The following is a 22,709-nucleotide window of genomic DNA, read 5'->3' as shown; positions in this document are numbered from 1 at the left end:
CAAGGACGAGAGAGGGGTCTGGCACTATCCAGGAGGAGATAGGGTTCTGGAGTTCTCAAGGAGGAGAAAAGAACAATTTTTTTTTCTACATTGCTTTGTCTTAGTCAATAGAACAATGTATCTTGCTCGAGGTCATGTTTCTTCTTAACAAGACCTTGTGACTTATCTTAAGATGTATATTATTGGAGTGGGTCTGGTAAGATCTTTCTATTGTTAGTTCTAATCTCATTATCTTAAAATGTATTCGGTGGGAGTGGGTCTAGTAAGCTCTTTAAACTTTGAGACATTCTTTTGATTTATTCTAATAACCAATTTAAAAAGTATATAGCTCTCTCGCTAAGGCTACGAGCGGGGCACTGTCCATCCCCCTTCTGATGTCTATGTCAGAAGCTTTCTCTGTCTCTTTTTATACTTTAATAAAACTCTGCTATACAAAAGTTCTTGAGTGATCAAGCATGGTCCCTGCTCCCGGAGCCAAATCTTCGGAGATCACGAATCCGATATTGTTCACCATAGGCTATTAGCCCTCTCATTCCTTAATTGGAGAGAAGCAATCTAAAGATGCAGTCTGTAACCTGAAGCAGAGATTTGCAAGATCTAGTCTATAGTGAAGCCCTTCCCTGCTTAGTTGATCAGTAAACACACACACACACACACACACACACACACACACACACACACTCGCTCGCTCGCTTGCTCTTCCTGATTTACTCAGTTACTGTAGTTCATTACCTTACTAGTTCTCAATTCTACCCAAGTAGGTACACCCAGGTTATTGGTGGCCAACAATTGTATTTTCTGAAATACCCTTATTTGTGTCTCTGTTCTCTCTTACTACTGAGTCAAGGTGGAAGGTGGATGCAAGTGCAGTTATTATTCAAAGGGACATTGGGAGTTTTCTCCTGAAGTCAAGCAGCGAGCAACGTACTTACTGTTTAGGAAAGAGGTAATGCACCTTCAAACAGGAGCTATTTCCTCTGATTCCCCGCGCATTTCCCTACCCAGCATGCCATGGTGAAGGCTCCAAGGGTGTTAAAGTAGGGAAAGCAAATGATGAATGTGCCGCCTTGGCTGGATGAGCAGCCTGGAAACAAAAGACACATCCTGACCTTTCTCTCCACGCAGCTTCCTTAGGCCAAGACATGTCCTGCCTGAAGCTGGGAGTATTTTCCTCTTTAAAATACGAAAGCTAAGGAAGCAGGCTTTTTCAAGTTATTGGTGTCAGTTCTTTCCAGGAAAGATCCTCCCCTAGCTCTGAAGAAAATGCTAATAAGAAGACAGACTTCTGCCTAGAAGAGCAAGAAGCCTGTTCTACAGACTCGATCAATGTTCTAGTCCATCTTGGCCAGTAGGTGGCACGCTTCTTCCATAATTATTTTTAAAGCCTCCAGAGGAAAAGGGATCCTGCTTTCTAGGTCATTTTGGCCAAGGCTGTTGTTACAGTATTGTAACAACGACATTCTCTCATTCCCAAAGTATTCATCTCAAGAAAAACAATAACCCCTTACATACATTTCTAAAAAGCCTGGAATTTTGACTCAAACTTATAAGAGGTGGCTTTGCACTGTCAGGGCTTCCCTGTGGCTCAGAGAGTAAAGAATCTGCCTCCAATGTGGGAGACCCAGGTTTGATCCCTGGGTGGGGAAGATCCCCTAGAGAAGGAAATGACAATCCACTCCAGTGTTCTCTCTGGAGAATCCCAAGACAGAGGACCCTGGTGGGCTATGGTTCACGGGTGCCAAAGAGTCGGCACAGCTGAGTGACTATGCTTTGCACTCTTAAGGGCAAATCGGTAGCCAGAAGCACAAAGAAACAGGAAAGAGCTGTATGAATGGGTTGTGCAGGGGAAGGACGAGTGAATCTGGAGAGCATACTGGGAATTGCTACATTGTGAAAAAGAACTGCAGTGTTGGAGGAGACTCTTGAGAGTCCCTTGGACTGCAAAGAGATCCAACCAGTCCATTCTGAAGAGATCAGTCCTGGGATTTCTTTGGAGGGAATGATGCTGAAGCTGAAACTCCGGTACTTTGGCCACCTCATGCAAAGAGTTGACTCATTGGAAAAGACTCTGATGCTGGGAGGGATTGGGGCAGGAGGAGAAGGGGACGACCAAGGATGAGATGGTTGGATGGCATCACGGACTCGATGCACATGAGTCTGGGTGAACTCCAGGAGTTGGTGATGGACAGGAAGGCCTGGCGTGCTGCGATTCATGGGGTCGAAAAGAGTTGAACACGACTGAGTGACTGAACTGAACTGAGGAAGTACGGACATACTTTGTTTTATCCCATTTCCGAGATAATTGCATTTTTTACACATTGGAGGTTTGTGACAACCCCGGGTCAGGCAAATCTATCAACTGCATTTTAAACAGCCCTGGCGCACTCCGTGTCTCTGTGTCCCACTGCAGTAATTCTCAGGATAGTTCAAACCTTCACTGGCAAAAAACTCTGATGGCCCAGATGATCACTGGTCATTTTTCGCAATAAAGTCTGTTTGGTCAGGCCAAACAGGATGGCTGTTCTCTTATCTCTGTACAAACCCTGCCCCACCAGTTCACCCTATGCACCCTATACACCCTATGACTGGCTTTTCTCTGTACTTGTTCCAGGCCCCAGATTTCATCTTTTTTTTTTATCAAACAGTTGATGAGGGGCGTGTCCCTCTACTGCTTTCCATGATAATTAATGAGCCCACCTGATCTCACTCCCTCAATGACCAACAATCTCTCCCCCATCTTCCTCTCCCCTCTTCCCCATTCCCCGCTTCCCCATTCTCTACTCGCCACCCCTCCATTGCTCTCAGCATGAAGCCTGTCACCATGTATTAATACTTCCCACCCCCAGTGAACTCCAGGACCTTGCTTCAGACAGGTAAGCGCCTCCCGTCCATTAAACCATCCATGCCTCTTCTTGACGGCACATTCTTTCTTTGGTCTTGAAGCTGGGCAAACATAGGTCTTGTAAGCCTGCAGGGTACAACCCAGTGATCCATGGCAGCCAGGAGGTGGAAGAAACACCTGTGAGAGCCAAGAGACACATGGGGAAAGGAAAGTTATTGGGGGCATCCACTAGCATGTGGGGCCCAAAAGTTGCTGGCTGATCCTGAGGTGGCTGTCCACTAACCCAGGAGGCCCAAAAGTTGCTGGCTCCAATCCAAAAACTGTAGGGTATTCCTGAGGTGGCCATCTGCTACTATATGGTGCCCAAGAATTGCTGGAGGAATCCCAGAAGCAACAGGGAAATCCCTCGTGGCTGTCCACTAGGACATGGGGACTTTGGGTGGCTGTCCTTGTTGAATGGGGCTGCCCAGAGGTCAGGAGAACAATGGCCTCTGCTAGCTCAGCCACTGCATCAAAGTGAGCCTTTTGAAATTGATTAAGCCAGCTTTCTGGAAGAAATTGTTATTTCTCTTGTGCCTTTGCCATGTAAATGATCTACCTGGCTCTCTGGAACTTTAATGTTCTCTGATTTCTAAGAGTAAGGAGAAAAAAGAGCTTTTAGGTAAACTCTATAGAAATAATTATGTTTAGGTAACGTCTATCTAAACTTCTAAACGTCTAAACTTCCCTGGTGGCTCAGATGGTAAAGTGTCTGTCTATAATGCAGGAGACCTGGGTTCGATCCCTATGTTGAGAAGATCCTCTGGAGAAGGAAATGGCAATCCCATCCAGGACTAATGCCTAGAAAATCCCATGGACAGAGGAGCCTGGTAGGCTACAGCCCATGGGGTCGCAAAGAGTCGGACACGACTGAGTAACTTCATTTCACTTAACGTCAACGTCTATCTAAAATAGTCTCCCCGAATTTTGGTAATTTGAAACTAGGTTAAGAATTCATTGACTTTCTGTGCTATGTGCTTCTTTCTGGTGGCCTCTTTGGGACCCCATGAGCTATAGCCCTCCAGGCTCCTCTGTCCATTGGGATTCTCTAGACAAGAATACTGGAGTGAGTACCCAGCCCTCCTCCAGGGGATCTCCTAACGCAGGTCTCCTGCATTGCAGGGAGATTCTTTAGCAACTGAACCACCAGGAAAGCCCAAGAATACTTCAGTGGGTAGGTAGACTATCCTTTCTTCAGGGGATCTTCCTGACCCAGGAACTGAACCAGCATCTCCTGCTCTGCAGGTGGATTCTTTACAGGTAGAGCTACCAGGGAAGCCCGACAGGTAGCTTAGAAATTATATATAATATTATTTGTATCCAGCATCATATGTACCTACAGCTCCCATGTGAGAACATTCTTTTCCTTTACTTCTATTTGCAGTCTTTAGTATAATTGAAATAAAATAATACTGTTTTTATGTCCTCTTCTCTGTAAGACGGAGAGTTTCTATGCAGTAGGAACTGCATTTGCTTTACTCACTTGTATTCCTCGGTGACAGTCACACAGTCTGTCACGTAGGTACTCAACGTATGTGTATAATATGAATGGAATGAATGAGTAAACAAATGTAATCACCCATTCTTTAATAATATATTAAATGGAGGTTTGGATTTAATTTTTGAGTAAAGAAACTGATCTTCTTTCATAAGAATTTAATAAAAGTACAAATTTAATAATACAAAATGATAAACATGTTTTTAAAAGTTTAATGTATAAATGAATTATAATTTTACAAATATTTTAAGTATGTTAGGTGCAGGAAAGAGTAAGCAAATCAGCAACGGATAACATCACGGCTGGCATGACTTTAGGACTCATGCCCCTAGAGCTGAATACTTTTATATCTACTTGCTTATTACTGCTGACAAAGTATCGGATAAAGTAATTCAATGAATTTGGTGGCTAAAGCAGAAATCAGTCAACTGAAATGAACACAGGTGAGTGTACAAGGGTGATGTGGCATCTTAGTCAGTGAGAGTCATCTCAAGGTGAGTTCAGATCTCCATCCATCTTTCTGAACCGTTTGTACAAGCTGCTTGATGAAGAGAGGGCTCTCATCATCTCCACTGTGACGATTTCCCAGGCACAGTCACTGTATTCTTTCTCTTTCAGGTAGACATGGATTCCATGGAAGTACCTCTTCAAAGCCAGAGTGGGGCCCATCCTTCCCAGGGCAGAGGCTTCCTCTCCCATCACCTGCCCCAGGCAGGCATGGAAGTCCTCCATCTGCTCATGGAGTCCAGTGCGGAGCTGCTCCAGGAGGGTGGTGTCCAGGGCAGCAAAGGAACACTCTGTGTGGAAGAGGTGGAAGCTCTGCTGGAGCATCTCGTGGAGCATCTCGTGGAGCACAGAGATGGCCTGGACCTCCTGGAGCTGGTCACCCTCTGCCATCTGCTAGGGAAAACCGATGCCTTTTCTGTCCTACCGACAGGAGTGAGGGGAGAGTCTGTTCTTTCGGGCCAGGAGCCTGAGGTTCTGCGTGCCAACCAGCACGTGGTTCTGAGACAGATCACAGGCCAGAGATCCTCCCAGGCTCTAGCTGACCAGCACCGGGCCCAACAGTAGTGGGAGCACCAAATCCATGGGGAAGATGAGGCTGCTGCAGGGCTGGCTGAGATGGCATCTGGTGGAACCTTGGATGTAGGGTGTCTGATGATGATCTTTCTAAGCAAGGCTTAGTAGGGAAGATGGTACTCATTGTCTGAAAATTTCTGTCTCACTTCCCCTGTGTGTTTTCATTTAGATATTTTCTATTTGACCTAGAAAATGTGATCAATCTAAACTCTTAATTTTTACGGTAGAAGGTTAATCTTCCCAATAAAGTTTGGATTTGTCAATGCAAATGTGTATCAGTTAAATGAGAAAGTAAAGAAAGGCTGAAAGTATGTAAGTATGTAAAGACTTACAAAGGTGTACATACTTATGTACACATTTAAGTATAATATATATAAACATTCCTTGTGTTCGTGCTATGTCAAAACAAAATTTTTCCTTGATTCTTGACTGCATTTCCCCCCTCCTTATCTTACGCATAGGAATTCAGAGTCGCTCAGGCCATATTGATTTCTGTAGTTTGTTTTCTGTTTCAAAGAGCAGAGGCTTGTGATTAAGAGTGAATGAACTACTCCGTAGTTTCTGTTCTTTTGAGAACATTCATTCAGGTGCCTGAGATTACATTGCACTGGGGCCACAAGATCATGAGGAGTGGAGTATCTCCTGCCATATCAGTCAACTAGGATGACACAGTCATCAAGAGTTTCCAGCCCTCCAGGGTGCTCAGGAAGGGGGAATACACCTGTGGCTAACAGCTGCCAAATTGCAGCTGCTCCCTAAGGTGAGCCCAAGGCAACTCGGGAAGTGAAAAAATGCAAGAGGCAAGAAAATGCAAGGAAAAATGCCCCAGGAGAGCTGAGGTTCAGGAATGGAATGTTTCCACTGAGCCCAGGCACTTGCCTCTTCCCATACAAAGGAAAAGTGCTAAATTCCTTAACTTGAGATACCTGGTTTTCTTAAATTCTCAAAAATATTTTGATGTTCACACTACATCCTCTTTCTTGCAAATTCCTATATAACCTGACTCTGTCCCTCTCTTCCTTGGAGCAATCACTCAGGGTGAATTGATTTACTGCCTCCCGAATTCCCACCAAATAAAACATAACTTCAACTTTTACGTTATCATTATTTCTTTATTTTTTAAATTATTTAATTTAATTGGAAGCTAATTAAAATATTGTAGTGGGTTTTGCATAACATTGACGTGAATCACCCTTGGTTGTACATGTGTCCCCATCCTGAACGCCCCGCCCACCTCCCTCCCTGTCCCATCCCTCAGTGTGGCCCCAGCGCACCAACCCTCAGAGCCCTGTCACATTCATCGCACCCGGACTGGCGATCTACTTCACATATGATAAATTACATATTTCAATGGTAGTCTCTCAAATCATCTCACCCTCACGTTCTCACACAGAGTCCAAAATTCTGTTCTTTACATCTGTGTCTCTTTTGCTGTCTCACATATAGGGTCATCGTTACCATGTTTCTAAATTCGGTATGTACGCATTAATATACTGTATTGCTGTTTTTCTTTCTGACTTACTCCACTGTGTATGATAGGCTCCAGATCAACAGTCAGGAACTATATACAAGACATGACAGTTCTTTCCACCTGCTTTTTATGGTAGATCTATTGGAGAAGGAAATGACAACCCACTCCAGTATTCTAGCCTGGACAATCCCATGGATGGAGGAGCACAGTAGGCTACAGTTCATGGGGTGGCCAAGAGTCGGACACGACTGAGAGACTTCACTTTCAATTTCATAGTCTTCCACAGGCTGTGCCACTATCCTCACCGAGAATCCTGCTTCTTTTCTGGTGCATGTAGTTCTGAAGATTCTAATTCCAAAAAAAATTGTCTTTCGAGCACCACCTTATTCAGAAGGTGGTGCTCCACCACCTCACTCAGAAGGTGGTGCTCCACCACCTCCAGTTGCACTTTTCCTCTGGAATGAGAGTGTCCTCAACCCAACCTCTCAGGGCCTCACCAGCAAGGGCACACTAACCACATCCCGAGAACTTCAGATTTCTACTGCGGAGGGGCTTGTCTCCTTGTGTGCAAAATCATTCATCTTCCAGCATCTCCACCCTCTCCTGTGCAGTGTTTGTGTGAAGGAGGGGAGTTCTCAGTGATGACCTCCTCTTCTCCTGATCCATGTCCCCAATATCAAGGGTCAGCAGCCCTCAGATGCTGAGAGCTAAAGTGTGAAGAGCTAAGTAGGTGGAGGCATTATGCAATGGCAATTGTTACACCTTTGGTAGACAATTTTTATTTAGCCACTACAGCTTTTATCGTTCAAGTCTTTTACAGAAAGTGTTCAATATTTGTTTTGCTCAGGATTTCTGCGTCGGGTACAGGGAATTCAGTGAGGGTGTGATGTACTGTTTAAAGCCTGTGTCACAGGATCAGCCCTGCAGTTGTTCATTCAGGCCACACCCTTCTGTTGGGCTGACTTGTCGATCCATCTCTGTCTCGTGCTCAGAAGGCAGAGCAGTGAGGCCCAGGCTGTGACAGGGGGAAATAGCCTTGTTTCTTTACTTACTCATGATGTTTTGTTTTAAATTTAAAGAACAGCAAAAAAATATTTAAGAGGTTATTTTTTGCATATTGATTTACTGGCCAGTTTGTCTCTCTCCTGCTGCGTTCCTAAACATTTCATCCTAGGGTTCATACAAAGGGAAGGAACAGAATGGCAAGGGGTGTCACCATATTTTCTGTGATTTTCAACACTACAGATTTTTTGTTTCTCATGTCAACTTTCCTGGAATGCAAAAGTTGATAGTTGTTTGTGGACAAAAATAAATATAATTTTCAATGTCATGAAAGAGAATATAGACAAATGTCTTTTTGCTGACACTATGGTAATGTAAGTTGAAGAAAGGTCAGTGAAAAAATGGAAGGAATCATAATATTTGAAAGTTGTCAAACAGTCTCAAAGACAGCCATGTGCACATGCTAAGTCGCTTCAGTCATGTCTGACTCTTTGTGACCCTGTGGACAGGCTCCCCTGACCATGGGATTCTCCAGGTAAGAATACCTGAGTGGGTTGCTATTTCCTCCTCCAGGGAATCTTCCTGACCCAGGGATTAAACCATGGACTCATGTCTCCTGGAATGGCAGGCGAGTTCTTTACCACTGGAGTCACCTGGGAAGTCTCCACAAAGATGGCCAGGTGAGACCAAAAATTGTATATATATGCTTGACCCCAAGTGGCCCCAAAGTGTTGAAGGAAGAAAGAAAAGGAACAAAACTTATTCAAGAAACGAATTAGAGAGCCCTCTCATTTGTCATTTGGAGAGAAGCAAACTGAAGACAAGCCTGTCAATTGAGGCACAGTTTTGAAAGACCTAGGCTAAATTGAAGCCCTTCCCCACTCACTGGGCAAACACACGTGCACACACGCAGGCATTCCCACACACACATGCACGCACACACTCATGGGCACATCCTTGTTAATTTCCGAATTACAACTGGATTACCTTAATAGTTCTCAACTCTACCCAGATAGGCACACCCCAGGCTATTGGTTGGGCACAGTTGTCTTCTCTGAAATCCCTTTATTGTGGCTCTGTTCTGTGTTAGTCCTGGGTCAAGGTGGAAGGGATGCAAGTGTAGTTATTATTTAAAGGGAATAATAAATCTAAAGCAAGGCTTTAAAATGGGAAGACAGTACTCACTGTCATAAATTTTCTCTCACATCCATTTTGTGTTCTCATTTAGACATTTTCTATTTGACCCAGAAAATGTAATCAATCTATTCTTAAAAATTTAACAATAAGTTTTTTCTTTCCCACTAAACTTGGATTTGTCACACCAAATGGATATCAAATAAATGAAAAACTAATTAAAGGCTGAGGTTATATAGGGATTTCAAGAATTATACACATGTATATACTTATGTACACATTTTAATACACATAAAGATTCCTTTTCTTTGTATCAAGAACAAAATTTTTCCTTGAGTCTGAACTGCATTTTTCTCTCCTTACATTATACATAGGAGGTCAGAGTCCCTCAGCCCATATGGGTTTCTGTAGTTTGTTTTGTTTTAATCAGAGCTGCTGCTGCTAAGTCACTTCAGTCGTGTCCAACCCTGTGCAACCCCATAGACGGCAGCCCACCACGCTCCCCCGTCCCTGGGATTCTCCAGTCAAGAACACTGGAGTGGGTTGCCATTTCCTTCTCCAATGCATGACAGTGAAAAGTGAAAGTGAAGTCGCTCAGTCGTGTCTGACTCATAGCAACCCCATGGACTGCAGCCCACCAGGCTCCTCTGTCCATGGGATTTTCTAGGCAAGAGGACTGGTCTGGGGTGCCATTGCAGAGGCTTGTAATTATGAGTGCATGAGCTAATCATTTGTTTCTGCTCTTTTGAGAACATTCATTCGGGTGACTGAGGTTACATTTCAGTGGACCACAGGTCATGAAGAATGGAGTATTTCCTGCCATAGCAGTAAACCAAGATGATAAAGTCATCAGTTTCCAGCCCTCCAGGGTGCTCAGAAAGGAGGAATAGACCCCTGGTCTGACAGCTATCAGATTGCAGCCACTCCCTAAGGTGAGCCCAAGGGAACTCAGGATGTGAAAAAGTGCAAGGCGCATGGCCCCAGGATAGGTGAGATGCATGAAAAGAATGATTTCGGTGAGCCCAGACTCTTGCATCTTCCCATACAGAGCAAAGTGCTAAATTCCTTTACTTGAGAGATCTGGTTTTCTCTACTTCACAAAAATACTTTTGAGGTTCAGACTACCTGCCCGTACTTGCAAACTTCTATTACAACCTGGCTCCCCGTCTCCCCTGCCAACCTCCTTGGAGCACTTCTCTCAGGGTGACTTGAAATACTGTCTCCTGAATTCCCACCCGATAAAATGTAACTCTCACCATTTAGGTTGTGACACTTTTCTTCAAGTCGACAGTCAGGAATGATGCGCTAGACGTGGCTGTTTCTTTCCACCGGTGTTTTATGGTCGATCTACAGTCCTCTGCAGGCTGTGCTCACACCCCCGCCAGGAAGCCTGTTTCTTTCCCGTGCACTTAAGTGTGAAGATTCTAAACCAGGATAATTAATTATATTTCCAACACTGCCTCACTCACAAGGTAGTTTTCACCCCTGATAGCACTATTTGTCTGGAATGACAGTGTCCTTCGCCCAAACTCTCTGGCACTCACTCGTGAGGGCAGGCTTACCACATCCTCAGAAGTTCAGGATCTACTGTGGAGGGGCTTGTCTCTTTCTCTGCAAAATCATTCACCTTCCAGGATCCCCACCCTCTCCCTGGAGTGTTTCTGTGAAGGACCCGAGTTCTCCGTGATGACTTCCTCTTCTGACCTGTGTCCGCAGGTATCAAGGGTCAGCAGCCAAGATGCTGAGAGCTAAAGTGTGTTTCTGTCTACGTGTGTGTGTGTCAGTCACTCCGTCATGTGCGATTAGTTGTGTCCCTATGGACTGAGCCCGCCAGACTCTTGTGTCTATGGGATTTTCCAGGTGAGACTACTACCCAGGTGGTGGCATTATCCAGTTGCAGTAGTTACACTTTAGTAGGCAATTTTTATTTTGTCCTTGCAGCTTCTTTCATTGAAACCTTTTATTTAAACTATTGAACACTTGTTTTCCTCAGAATTTCTGAGTTGGCTATAGGGAGTTCAGTGGTGGTATTACATATTCTTAGAAGCCTGTGTCACAGGAATCAGTGACCTTTAGTATTCATGCGGTACATCCGAATGTTGGGCTGACTTCTCTTTCCATCTCTGTTTTGTGCTGAGAATGTGGAGCCATGAGGCCAGGCTGTGTCAGGGAGATATAGCCTTCTTTCTTTACTTTCTCATGATGTTTCTTTTAAAATTTAAAAAACAATGAAAGATTTAGGAACTTATAATTAATTATATAGTGATTCACTGGTCGAAGTTTGTCTCTCTCCTGGGTTATGTTCCATTTCATTCTAGGGTTAATACAAAGGGAAATAAAAGAATGGCAGAGGGGCTTCACCTCATTTTCTATTATTTTCAAGGATTTGGATATTTAGTCACTCATTTGAACTTTCCTAGAAAGCAAATGAGTAGATATTTGTGGGCAAAAATAAAACATACGTATATCTAAATGTGATGAAAGTGAAGAAAGATAAGTGACATTTCTGCTGACTAAATGGCAAAGTGCAAGTTAAATCTGAAAAATACTCATCCAAACAGTGGAAGAATCGTAATATTTAAAGGATGTTAAACCGTCACAAACACAAGCATGTGTGCGTGTGAAGTCACTTCAGTCATGTCTGACAGGCTCCCTTGTCCATGGGATTCTCCAGGCAAGAATACTGGAGTGGGTTGCCATTTCCTCCTCCAGGGGATCTTCCCGACCCAGGGATCAAACCCAGGTCTCTTATGACTCCTGCAGTGGCAGGTGGGTTCTTTAGCACCAGTGGCACCTGGGGAGCCCCCAGAAAGACAGCCAGATGAGTCCAAAAATTATCCACGTACTCTTGCCCCCCAAAGTTTCCCTGAAGTGTTGCAGGAAGAGAAAAAAAAGAAAACCCCAAAACTTACTTAATATACAGGAGAAGGAAATGACAACCCACTCCAGTTTCCTTGCCTGGAGAATTCCGTGGACCTGGAGCCTGGGGGTACAGTCCATTTCAGTTCAGTCGCTCACGTGTCTGAGTCTTGTGACCCCATGGGCTGCAGCACACCAGGCCTCCCTGTCCATCACCAACTCCCTGAGCTTATTCAAACTCAGGTACATTGAGTCGCTGATTTCATCCAGCCATCTCATCTTGTCACCCCCTTCTCCTCCCGCCTTCCATGTTTCCCAACATCAGCATGAGTTCTTCACATCAGGTAGCCAAAGTATTGGAGTTTCAGCTTCAGCATCAGTCCTTCCAGTGAATATTCAGGACGGATTTCCTTTAGCATGGACTGGTTGGATCTCTTTGCATTCAGTGGGACTCTCAAGAGTCTTCTCCAACACCACAGTTGAAAAGCATCAATTCTTCAGCACTCAGCTTTCTTTATGGTCCAACTCTCACATCCATATGTGACTATTGGAAAAAGCATAGCCTTGACTTGATGGACCTTTAGTTGGCATAGTGATGTCTCTGCTTTTTAATATGCTGTCTAGGTTGGTTGTAAGTGACAAATGTGGTCCACTGCAGAAGGGAATGGCCAACCACTTCAGCATTCTTGCCTTGAGAATCCCATGAACAGTATGAAAAGGATACAGTCCACGGAGTTGCAAACATGTTGTACTCAACTGAGCAACTGACATGTATTTAACCTAGGAATCAGAGATCTCTGAAAGTGTCAGTTCCTAGGCAAATTGATAAGAAGCCTGGGGACCCCAAGGAGGAGAGGGGGGTCTGGGGCCCTCCAGGAGGATATAGGGTTTGGAGTTCTCAAGGAGGAGAAGAAAAACACACTTTTTTTTCAACATTGGTTTGTCTTAGTCAATAGAACAGTGTATCTTGCTTATCTTAAGATGTTTATTATGGCAGTGATTGTGGTGAGATCTTTCTATTGTTAGTTCTAATCCCATTATCTTAAAATGTCAAAGGGGTGGGGAGAGGCCTGTCCCTCTACTGCTTTCCATGATAACTAATGAGCCCACCTGATCTCACTCCCACTAGGACTAGCAATCTCCTCCCCCACCCCCTCTCCCTCCTTCCCCATTCCCCACTTCCCCACCCTCTATTCCCCATCCCTCCATTGCTCTCAGAATGAAGCCTGTCATCATGTATTAATACTTCCCACCCCCAATGCACCACACACGGTGGGCTGTTGCAACAGGACCTTGCTTCAGACATGTAAGCGCCTCCCATCCTTTAAACCATCCATGCCTCTGTTCTTGACGGCAGATTCTTTCTTTGTTCTTGGAGCTGGGCAAAGGGTCTTGTAAGCCTGAAGGGTACAACCCAACTATTGGTGGCAGGCAGGAGATGGCAGAAACTCCTGTGAGTGCCAAGATATAGGATGGGGGATGGGAAGTTATTGGGGTCATCTACCAGCATGTGGGGCCCCAAAGTTGCTGGGTGACCCTGAGGTGGCTCTCCACTAACCCAGGGGGCCCAAAAGTTGGTGACTGTAATCCCCAAATTGTAGGGTATTCCTGAGGTCGCCATCCACTACCATAGGGTTCCCAAGAATTGCAGGGTGGAATCCCAGAAGCAACAGGGAAATCCCTGGGTGCCTGTCCACTAGGACATGGGGCCTTTGGGTGGCTGTCCTTGTTGAATGGGGACTGCCCGGAGATCAGGAGAACAATGGCCTCTGCTAGCTCTGCTACTGTATCAAAGTGAGGCTTGTGTAATTGATAAAGCAAGCTTGCTGGAAGGAATGGATATTTCTCTTGTGCCTTTGCCATGTAAATGATCTACCTGGGCCCTCTGGAACTATGGTCTGTGATTCTAAGAGTAAGGAGAAAAAAGTGCTTTTTGGTCAACTCTATAGACATAATTGTGTTTAGGTAACGTCTATCTAAGAACGTCTCCCTGGATTTTGGTAACTTGAAACTAAGTGAAGAGAATTCATGGACTTTCTGTGCCATGTGCTTAGTGGTGTTGCACTCTTTGGGACCCGTGGGCTACAGCCCACCAGGCTCCTCTGTCCATGGGGATTCTCCAGACAAGAATACTGGAGTGGGCTGCTTAACTCTCCTCCAGGGGATCTTGCCAACCCAGGTCTCCAGCCTTGCAGGCATTTTCTTTTCCAACTGAACCACCAGGGAAGCCCAAGAATACTGTAGTGAGTAGGTAGCCTATCCCACTCAAAGAGATCTTCCTGACCCAGGAATCGAACAGGGGTCTTTAGCTCTGCACTCGCACACTTTACCAGCTGAGCTACCAGGGAAGCCCTGCAGGCAGCTTAGTAAGATAGATAACATTATTTGTCTTTCCAGCATCATTTGGACCTAAGGCTTCCCATGTGAGGACATTCTTTTCCTTTATTTCTCTTTGCAGCCCCTACTATAATTAAAATAAAATAATACTGTTTTTATGTCCTTTTCTGTATAAGACTGAGAGTTTCCATGCAGTAGGAGCTACATTTGCTTTATTCACTTGTATTCCTTGGTGAGAATATAACGAATGAATAAACAAATGTAACCACCCATTCTTTAATAAAATTTTAAAATGGGGGGGTAGATTTTCATTTTTGAGTAAAGAAATTCATTTTCTATGATTTAATAAATCGATCAAGTACAAATTTAATAACACAAAATCATAAACATGTTTTAGAAATTTTAATATGATGTACAGATGAAATGTAACTTAACAAATTTCCTAATATTTTAAGTATGTTAAATGCTAGAAGGTATAAATAAATCAGCAACAGATAACATCAGGGAAGGCATCATTTCAGGACTCATGCCCCTACAGCTGAATACTTTTATATCTACTTGCTTTTTACTACTGACAAAGTATCAGCTAAAGTAATTCAATGAATTTGGTGGCTGGAGCAGAAATCAGAGTCTTCTGAAATGAACACAGGCGGGTGTAGGAGGCTGATGTGGCATCTTAGTCGGCAAGAGTCATCAAGGTGAGTTCAGATCTCCACCCATCTTTGTTAACCTTTTTTGCAAGGTGGTTGATACAGTGAGGGCTCTCATCATCTCGACTCTGACGATTTCCCAGGCGCAGTCGCTGTATCCCTTCTCTTGCAGGTAGTCATAGATGCCCTGGAAGTACTTCTTCACGGTCACAATGGGGTCCATGTTACCCAGTTCAGAGTCTTCCTCTCCCATCACTTGACCCCTGCAGGTGTCCAGGTGGTCCAGCTGCTGTTGGAGTCCAGTGCAGAGCTGGTCCAGGAGGGTGGTGTCCCAGGCAGCAGAGGAGTGCTCTGTGTAGAAGAGGTTGAAGCTCTGCTGGAGCATCTCGTAGAGCACAGGGAAGGCCTGGTCCTTCTGGAGCTGGTCGCCCTCCACCATCTCCTGGGGAAGACCAAAGTCTTTTCTGTCCTGCAGACAGGAATGAGGGGAGAGTCTGTTCATTCGGTCCAGGAGCTTGAGGTTCTCCCTGGCATCCAGCATGAGTCTCTGAGATAGGTAACAACCCAGAGATCCTCCTGGGCCATAGCTGACCAGCACCAGGGCCATCAGTAGAGAGAGCACGAAGGCCATGGGGAAGATGCGGCTGCTGCTGGGCTGGCTGAGATGGGGTCAGGGGAATCTTCAGGTAGGTTCTCTGATGACGATGGTTCTAAGCAAGGCTTTAAATAGGGAAGACGGTACTCATTATCCAAAATTCCTCCCTCACTTCCTGTTTGTTTTCATTTAGATATTTTCTACTTGACCTAGAAAATGTAGCCAATCTAAACTCTTAATTTTTATAGTAGAAGTTTACTTTTCCCAATAAAATTTGGATTTGTCAATATAAATGTATATCAATTAAATGAGAAACTAAATAAAGGCTGAAGTGATGTACGTATGGAAAGACTTATAGACGTGTACATAGTTATTAGGCACAAATTTAGGTATAATACATATAAGCATTCCTTTTGTTTATCTTATATCAGGAACATAATTTTCCCTTGATTCTTAACTGCATTTTTCCCTCCTTATCTTACACATAGGAATGCACAGTCACTCAGGCCATATTGATTTTTTTATTGTTTTATGTCTCACAGAGGATAAGCTTGTAATTAAGGGTGAATGAACTACTCAGGTGTTTCTGTTCTTTTGAGAATATTCATTCAGGTTCCTGAGATTACGTTGCACTGGGGCCACCAGGTCATGTGAGTGAAGTATCTCCTGCCATATCAGTAAACCAGGATGACACATTCATCAAGAGTTTCCAGCCCTCCAGGGTGCTCGGGAAGGGGGAATACACCTGTGGGCTCAGTTCAGTTCAGTTGCTCAGTGGTGTCTGACTCTTTGCGAGCCCATGAATTGCAGCACACCCGGCCTCCCTGTCCATCACCAACTCCCAGAGTTCACCCAAACTCACGTCCATCGAGTCGGTGATGCCATCCAGCCATCTCATCGTCTGTCGTCTCCTGTTCCTCCTGACCCCAATCCCTCCCAGCATCAGAGTCTTTTCCAATGTGTCAACTCTTCGCATGAGGTGGCCAAAGTGTTGGAGTTTCAGCTTCAGCATCAGTTCTTCCAAAGATCACCCAAGATTGATCTCCTTTAGGTTGGACTGGTTGGATCTCCTTGTAGTCCAAGGGACTCTCAAGAGTCTTCTCCAACACCACAGTTCAAAAGCATCAATTCTGCAGCGCTCAGCTTTCTTCACAGTCCAACTCTCACATCCATACATGACCACTGGAAAAACCATAGCCTTGACTCGACGGACCTTTGCTGGCAAAGTAATGTCTCTGCTTTTCAATATGCTATCTAGGTTGGTCACAACTTTCCTTCCAAGGAGTAAGCATCCTTAAATTTCATGGCTGCAGTCACCATCTGCAGTGATTTTGGAGCCCCCAAAAATAAAGTCTGACACTGTCTCCCCAACTATTTCCCATGAAGGGATGGGACCAGATGCCGTGATCTTCATTTTCTGAATGCTGAGCATTAAGCCAACTTTTTCACTCCTCTTTCACTGTCATCAAGAGGCTTTTAGTTCCTCTTCACTTTCTGCCATAAGGGTGATGTCATCTGCATATCTGAGGTTATTGATAGTTCTCCCGGCAATCTGGATTCCAGCTTGTGGTTCGTCCAGCCCAGCATTTCTCATGCTGTACCCTGGGTATAAGTTAAATAAGCAGGGTGACAATATATAGCCTTGACGGACTTCTTTTCCTATTTGGAACCAGTCTGTTGTTCCATGTCCAGTTATAACTGTTGCTTCCTGTCTTGCATATAGGTTTCTCAAGAGGCAGGTCAGGTGGTCTGCTGTTCCCATCTTTTTCAGAATTTGCCACAGTTTATTGTGATTCACACAGTAAAGACTTTGGCATAGTCAATAAAGCAGAAATAGATGTTTTTCTGGAACTCTCTTCCTTTTTCCATGATGGCAGTTTGTTTGTTGGCAATTTGATCTCTGGTTCCTCTGCCTTTTCAACAACTACCAAATTGCAGCTACTCCCTAAGGTGGACCCAGGGCAATTCAGGATGTGAGAAAAGTGCAAGATGCTAGAAAATGCAAGGAAAACTGCCCCAGGAGAGCTGAGATGCAGAAAGGAATGTTTTCAGTGAGCCCAGACACTTGCGTCTTCCCATACAAAGGAAAAGTGCTAAATTCCTTAACTTGAGATAGCAGGTTTTCTTAAATTCTCAAAAATACTTTGATGTTCACACTAGGTCCCCTTTCTTGGAAATTCCTACATAACCTGACTTTTCCCCTCTCCTCCTTGGAGCTATCTCTCAGGGTGAATTGATATACTGCCTCCCGAATTCCCACCAACTAAAACATAACTTTCAACTTTTAAGTTGTCATTATTTCTTTATTTTTTTAAATTAACCTGTTTATTTTAGTTGGATGCTAATTACTTTACAATATTGTAGTGGGTTTGCCATACATTGACATGAATCACCCATGGGTGGACATGTCTCCCCCATCCTGAAACCCCTCCCGCCTCCCTCCTTGTCCCATCCCTCAGTGTGGTTCCAGCACACCAGCCCTCAGATCCGTGTCACCTTCATCACACCCGGACTGGTGATCTACTTCACATACAGCAAATTACATATTTCAGTGCTATTCTCTTAAATCATCCCACCCTCACCTTCTCACACGGAGTCCAAAATTCGGTTCCTTGCATCTGTATCTCTTTTGCTGTCTTTCTTTCTGACTTATTTATTTCACTGTGTATAATAGGCTCCCGATCAACTGTCAGGAACAGTATACGAGAGAGGATGGTTTCTTTCAACCTGACTTTTATGGTAAATCTAGAGTCTTCCACAGGCTGTGCCAATACCCCCACCAGGAATCCTGCTTCTTTTCTGATGCATGTATGTGTGAATATTCTAATCCAAGATAATTAATTGCCTCTCCAGCACCACCTCACTCACAAGGTGGTTATCACCTCCAGTTGCACTTTTCCTCTGGAATGACAGTGTCCTCAACCAAACTCTCTGGGCCTCATCCATGAGGGCAGGCTAACCACATCCCGAGAACTTCAGAATTCTACTGCCGAGAATCATTCATCTTCCAGTATCCCCACCCTCTCCAGTGCAGTGTTTGTGTGAAGGAGGGGAATTCTCAGTGATGACCTCCTCTTCTCCTGATCCATGTCCCCAGATATCTCGTGTCAGCAGCCCTCAGATGCTGAGAGCTAAAGTGTGAAGAGCTAAGTAGGTGGAGGCATTATGCAATGGCAATTGTTACACCTTTGGTAGACAATTTTTATTTAGCCACTATAGCTTTTATTGTTCAAGTCTTTTACTTAAAGTGTTCAAGATTTGTTTTGCTCAGAATTTCTGCGTCGGGCATAGGGAATTCAGTGATGGTGTGATGTATTGTTGAAAGCCTGTGTCACAGGATCGGTGCCCTGCAGTTGTTCATTCAGGCCACACCCTTCTGTTGGGCTGACTTGTCGATCCATCTCTGTCTCGTGCTCAGAAGGCAGAGCAGTGAGGCCCAGGCTGTGACAGGGGGAAATAGCCTTGTTTCTTTACTTACTCATGATGTTTTGTTTTAAATTTAAAGAACAGCAAAACAACATTTAAGAACTTATTTTTTGCTTACTGATTTACTGGCCTGTTTGTCTCTCTCCTGCTGCGTTCCTAAACATTTCATCCTAGGGTTCATACAAAAGGAAGGAACAGAATGGCAGAGGGCGTCAGCATATTGTCTGTGATTTTTAAGACGAGAAATTATTTGTTTCTCATTTCAACTTTTGAAAGGCAGAACTTTAGTGCTATTTGTGGGCAAAAATAAAACAAATGTAATTTTGAAGTTCATGAGAGAGAATATAGACAAATGTCTTTTTTGCTGACGCTATGGCAAAGTGTAAGTTAAATCTAAAGAAGGGCTACCAAAAAATGGAAGAAATCATATTATTTGAAAGTTGTGAAACAGTCTCAAAGACAGCCACGTGCACATGCTAAGTCGCTTCAATCATGTCTGACTCTTTGTGACCCTGTGGACAGGCTCCCCTGTCCATGGGATTCTCCAGGAAAGAATACCAGAGTGGGGTACCATTTCCTCCTCCAGGGAATCTTCCTGACGCAGGGATCAAACCCTGGTGTTTATGTCTCCTGGATTGGCAGGCAGGTTCTTTACCACCGGTGTCACCTGGGAAGCCTCCACAAAGATGGCCAGGTGAGACCAAAAATTGTACATGTAGTCTTGCCCCCAGAAGGGGCCCCAAAGTGTTGAAGGAAGAAGAAAAGGAAGAAAACTTATTTAACGTATGAATTAGAGAGCCCTCTCCTTTGTCAGTTGGAGAGAAGCAATCTAAAGACAAGTCTGTAAATGGAGGCAGAGATTTGATAGATCTAGGCGGGATGGGAATATCAGACCACCTGACCTGCCTCTTGAGAAATCTGTATGCAGGTCAGGAAGCAACAGTTAGAACTGGACATGAAACAACACACTGGTTCCAAATAGGAAAAGGAGTACGTGAAGGGTGTATATTGTCACCCTGCTTATTTAACTTCTATGCAGAGTACATCATGAGAAACGCTGGACTGGAAGAAACACAAGCTGGAATCAAGATTGCCGGGAGAAATAACAATAACCTCAGATATGCAGATGACACCACCCTTATGGCAGAAAGTGAAGAGGAACTACAAAGCCTCTTGATGAAAGTGAAAGAGGAGAGTGAAAATGTTGGCCTAAAGCTCAAGATTCAGAAAGCGCAGATCATGGCATCCGGTCCCATCACTTCGTGGGAAATTGATGGGGAAACAGTGGAAACAGTGTCAGACTTTATCTTTTTGGGCTCCAAAATCACTGCAGATGATGACTGCAGCCATGAAATTAAAAGACGCTCACTCCTTGGAAGAAAAGTTATGACCAACCTAGATAGTATATTCAAAAGCAGAGACATACATCACTTTGCTGACTAAGGTTCATCTTGTCAAGGCTATGGTTTTCCTGTGGTCATGTATGGATGTGAGAGTTGGACTGTGAAGAAGGCTGGGTGCCAAAGAATTGATGCTTTTGAACTGTGGTGTTGGAGAAGACTCTAGAGAGTCCCTTGGATTGCAAGGAGACCCAACCAGTCCATTCCTAAGGAGATCAGCCCTGGGATTTCTTTGGAAGGAATGATGCTAAAGCTGAAACTCCAATACTTTGGCCACCTCATGCGAAGAGGTGGCTCATTGGAAAAGACTCTGATGCTGGGAGGGATTGAGGGCAGGAGGAGAAGGGGACGACAGAGGATGAGATGGCTGGATGGCATCATGGACTCGATGGACGTGAATCTGAGTGATCTCCGGGAGTTGGTGATGGACAGGGAGGCCTGGCGTGCTGCGATTCATGGGGTCGCAAGGAGTCGGACACGACTGAGCTACTGAACAGAACTGAACTGAAGGCTAAACTGAAACCCTTCCCCACTCTCTGAGCAAACGCACGCACACACACACACATGCACACACACTCACATACACATCATGGTAAATTCCTGAATTACAATTAGATTTGTTTAGTACTTCTCAATTCTACCTGAATAGACACATCCCAGGCTATTGGTTGGCCACAGTTGTGTTCTCTGAAATCCCTTTATTTGTGTCTGTGTTCTCTCTCACTCCTGAGAAAAGTGGAAGGGATACAAGTGCAGTTATTATTTAAGGAGAACAGTAAATTTAAAGCAAGGCTTTCAATAGGGAAGACAGTACTCATTTTCAGAAGTTTTCTCTCTCGCACCCATTTTGTGTTTTCATTTAGACATTTTCTATTTGGCCCAGAAAATGTAATGAATCTATTATGGTTTTAATTTTTACAATAGAAGTTCAGTTTTCCCACTAAACCTTGGATTCGTCACTCCAAATGGATATCAAATAAATGAGAAACTAATTAAATACTGACATTATATAGGGATGTAAAGACTTATACACAGGTACATACTTATGTACATGTTTTAATATATGTAAAGATTCCTTTTCTTTGTGTCAGGAACAAAATATTTCCTTGACTCTGAACTGCGTTTTTTCTCTCCTTACCTTATACATAGGAGGTCAGAGTCCCTCAGTCCCTATAGGTTTCTGTATTTTGTTTTCTGTTTTAATCAGAGCAGAGGCTTGTGAGTATTAGTGCATAAGCTAATCAGGTGTTCCTGCTCTTTTGGGAACATTCATTCAGGTTCATGAAGTTTCATTTCACGGGACCACAGGTCATGAGGAATGGTATGTTTCCTGCCATATCAGTCGACCAGGATGACACAGTCCTCAGAGTTTGCAGCCGCACTGGCAACCCACTTCAGTACTCTTGCCTGGAAAATCCCAGGGATGGAGGAGCCTTATGGGCTGCAGTCCATGGGGTCGCTCACAGTCAGACAGGACTGAGCCACATCACTTTCCCTTTTCACTTTCATGCATTGGAGATGGAAATGGCAACCCACCCCAGGGTTCTTGCCTAGAGAATCCCAGGGACAGGGAAGCCTGATGGGCTGCTGTCTATGGGGTCACACAGAGTTGGACATGACTGAAGCGACTTAGCAGGGTGCTCAGGGAGGAGGAATATACTCCTGGTCTGACAGCTACCAGATTGCTGCCACTCCCTAAGGTGAGCCCAAGGGAGCTCAGGATATGACAAAATGCAAGGTGCGTGGTCCCAGGATAGGTGAGATGCATGAAAAAAATTATTTCAGTGAGCTCAGACTCTTGCATCTTCCCATATATAGCAAAGTGCTAAATTCCTTAACTTGAGATATCTGGTTTTCTCTACTTCACAAAAATACCTTTGAGGTTCAAACTACCTGCCCTTTCTTGCAAACTTCTATATAACGTGGCCTCTACCCCCTACCTCCTTGGAGCACTTCTCTCAGGGTGACTTGAAATACAGTCTCCTGAGTTCCTACCAAATAAAACATAACTCTCAACTTTTAGGTTGTGACTTTTTTCTTCAAGTCGACACTCAGGAAGAATACACTAGACATCACCATTTCATTCCACTGTCCCCCCCCCCGCCCAGTAGATCTATAGTGCTCTACAGGCTGTGCCAATACCCCCACCAAATAAGACATAACTCTCAACTTTTGGGTTGTGACTTTTTTCTTCAAGGTGATAGTCAGGAATAATATACTAGACATCACTGTTTCTTTCCACCAGTTTTTTACTGTCTGTATGGGTGGAGGCATGATCCGCTTGCAATAGTTACACCTTTCGTAGACAGTTTTTATTTTGCCACTACATCTTTTATCGCTCAGCTCTTTTACTTAGAGTGTTGAACCTTTGTTTAT

The 22,709-nt window shown here is 44.2% G+C and overlaps 2 protein-coding genes and 1 pseudogene across 2 annotated transcripts in view; 1 reads left to right on the top strand and 2 right to left on the bottom strand.

Annotated features, from left to right (window-relative positions):
• Nucleotides 1-6,553, top strand: part of IFNE (interferon epsilon) — a 58,055-nt gene extending 51,502 nt beyond the window's left edge. The window contains exon 2 of the mRNA XM_060411002.1: nucleotides 4,998-6,553. The gene's annotated coding sequence lies outside the window, so the exon portion shown is untranslated. The remainder of the gene's footprint in view (nucleotides 1-4,997) is intronic.
• LOC121818658 (interferon tau-like) lies at nucleotides 4,828-5,468 on the bottom strand (annotated as a pseudogene).
• An 8,099-nt stretch (nucleotides 6,554-14,652) lies between the features above and the next one.
• On the bottom strand, nucleotides 14,653-15,612 carry TP-1 (trophoblast protein-1). The gene is given in 1 exon segment (NM_001123399.1): nucleotides 14,653-15,612. A coding segment is annotated over 1 exon segment (588 nt). The 5' UTR covers nucleotides 15,544-15,612; the 3' UTR covers nucleotides 14,653-14,955.
• Between the last annotated feature and the right edge of the window lie 7,097 nt (nucleotides 15,613-22,709).

Source organism: Ovis aries, chromosome 2 (assembly GCF_016772045.2).
Source record: "Ovis aries strain OAR_USU_Benz2616 breed Rambouillet chromosome 2, ARS-UI_Ramb_v3.0, whole genome shotgun sequence".
Taxonomy (NCBI): Eukaryota; Metazoa; Chordata; class Mammalia; order Artiodactyla; family Bovidae; genus Ovis; species Ovis aries.
This window is presented reverse-complemented; position numbering and strand designations above follow the sequence as displayed.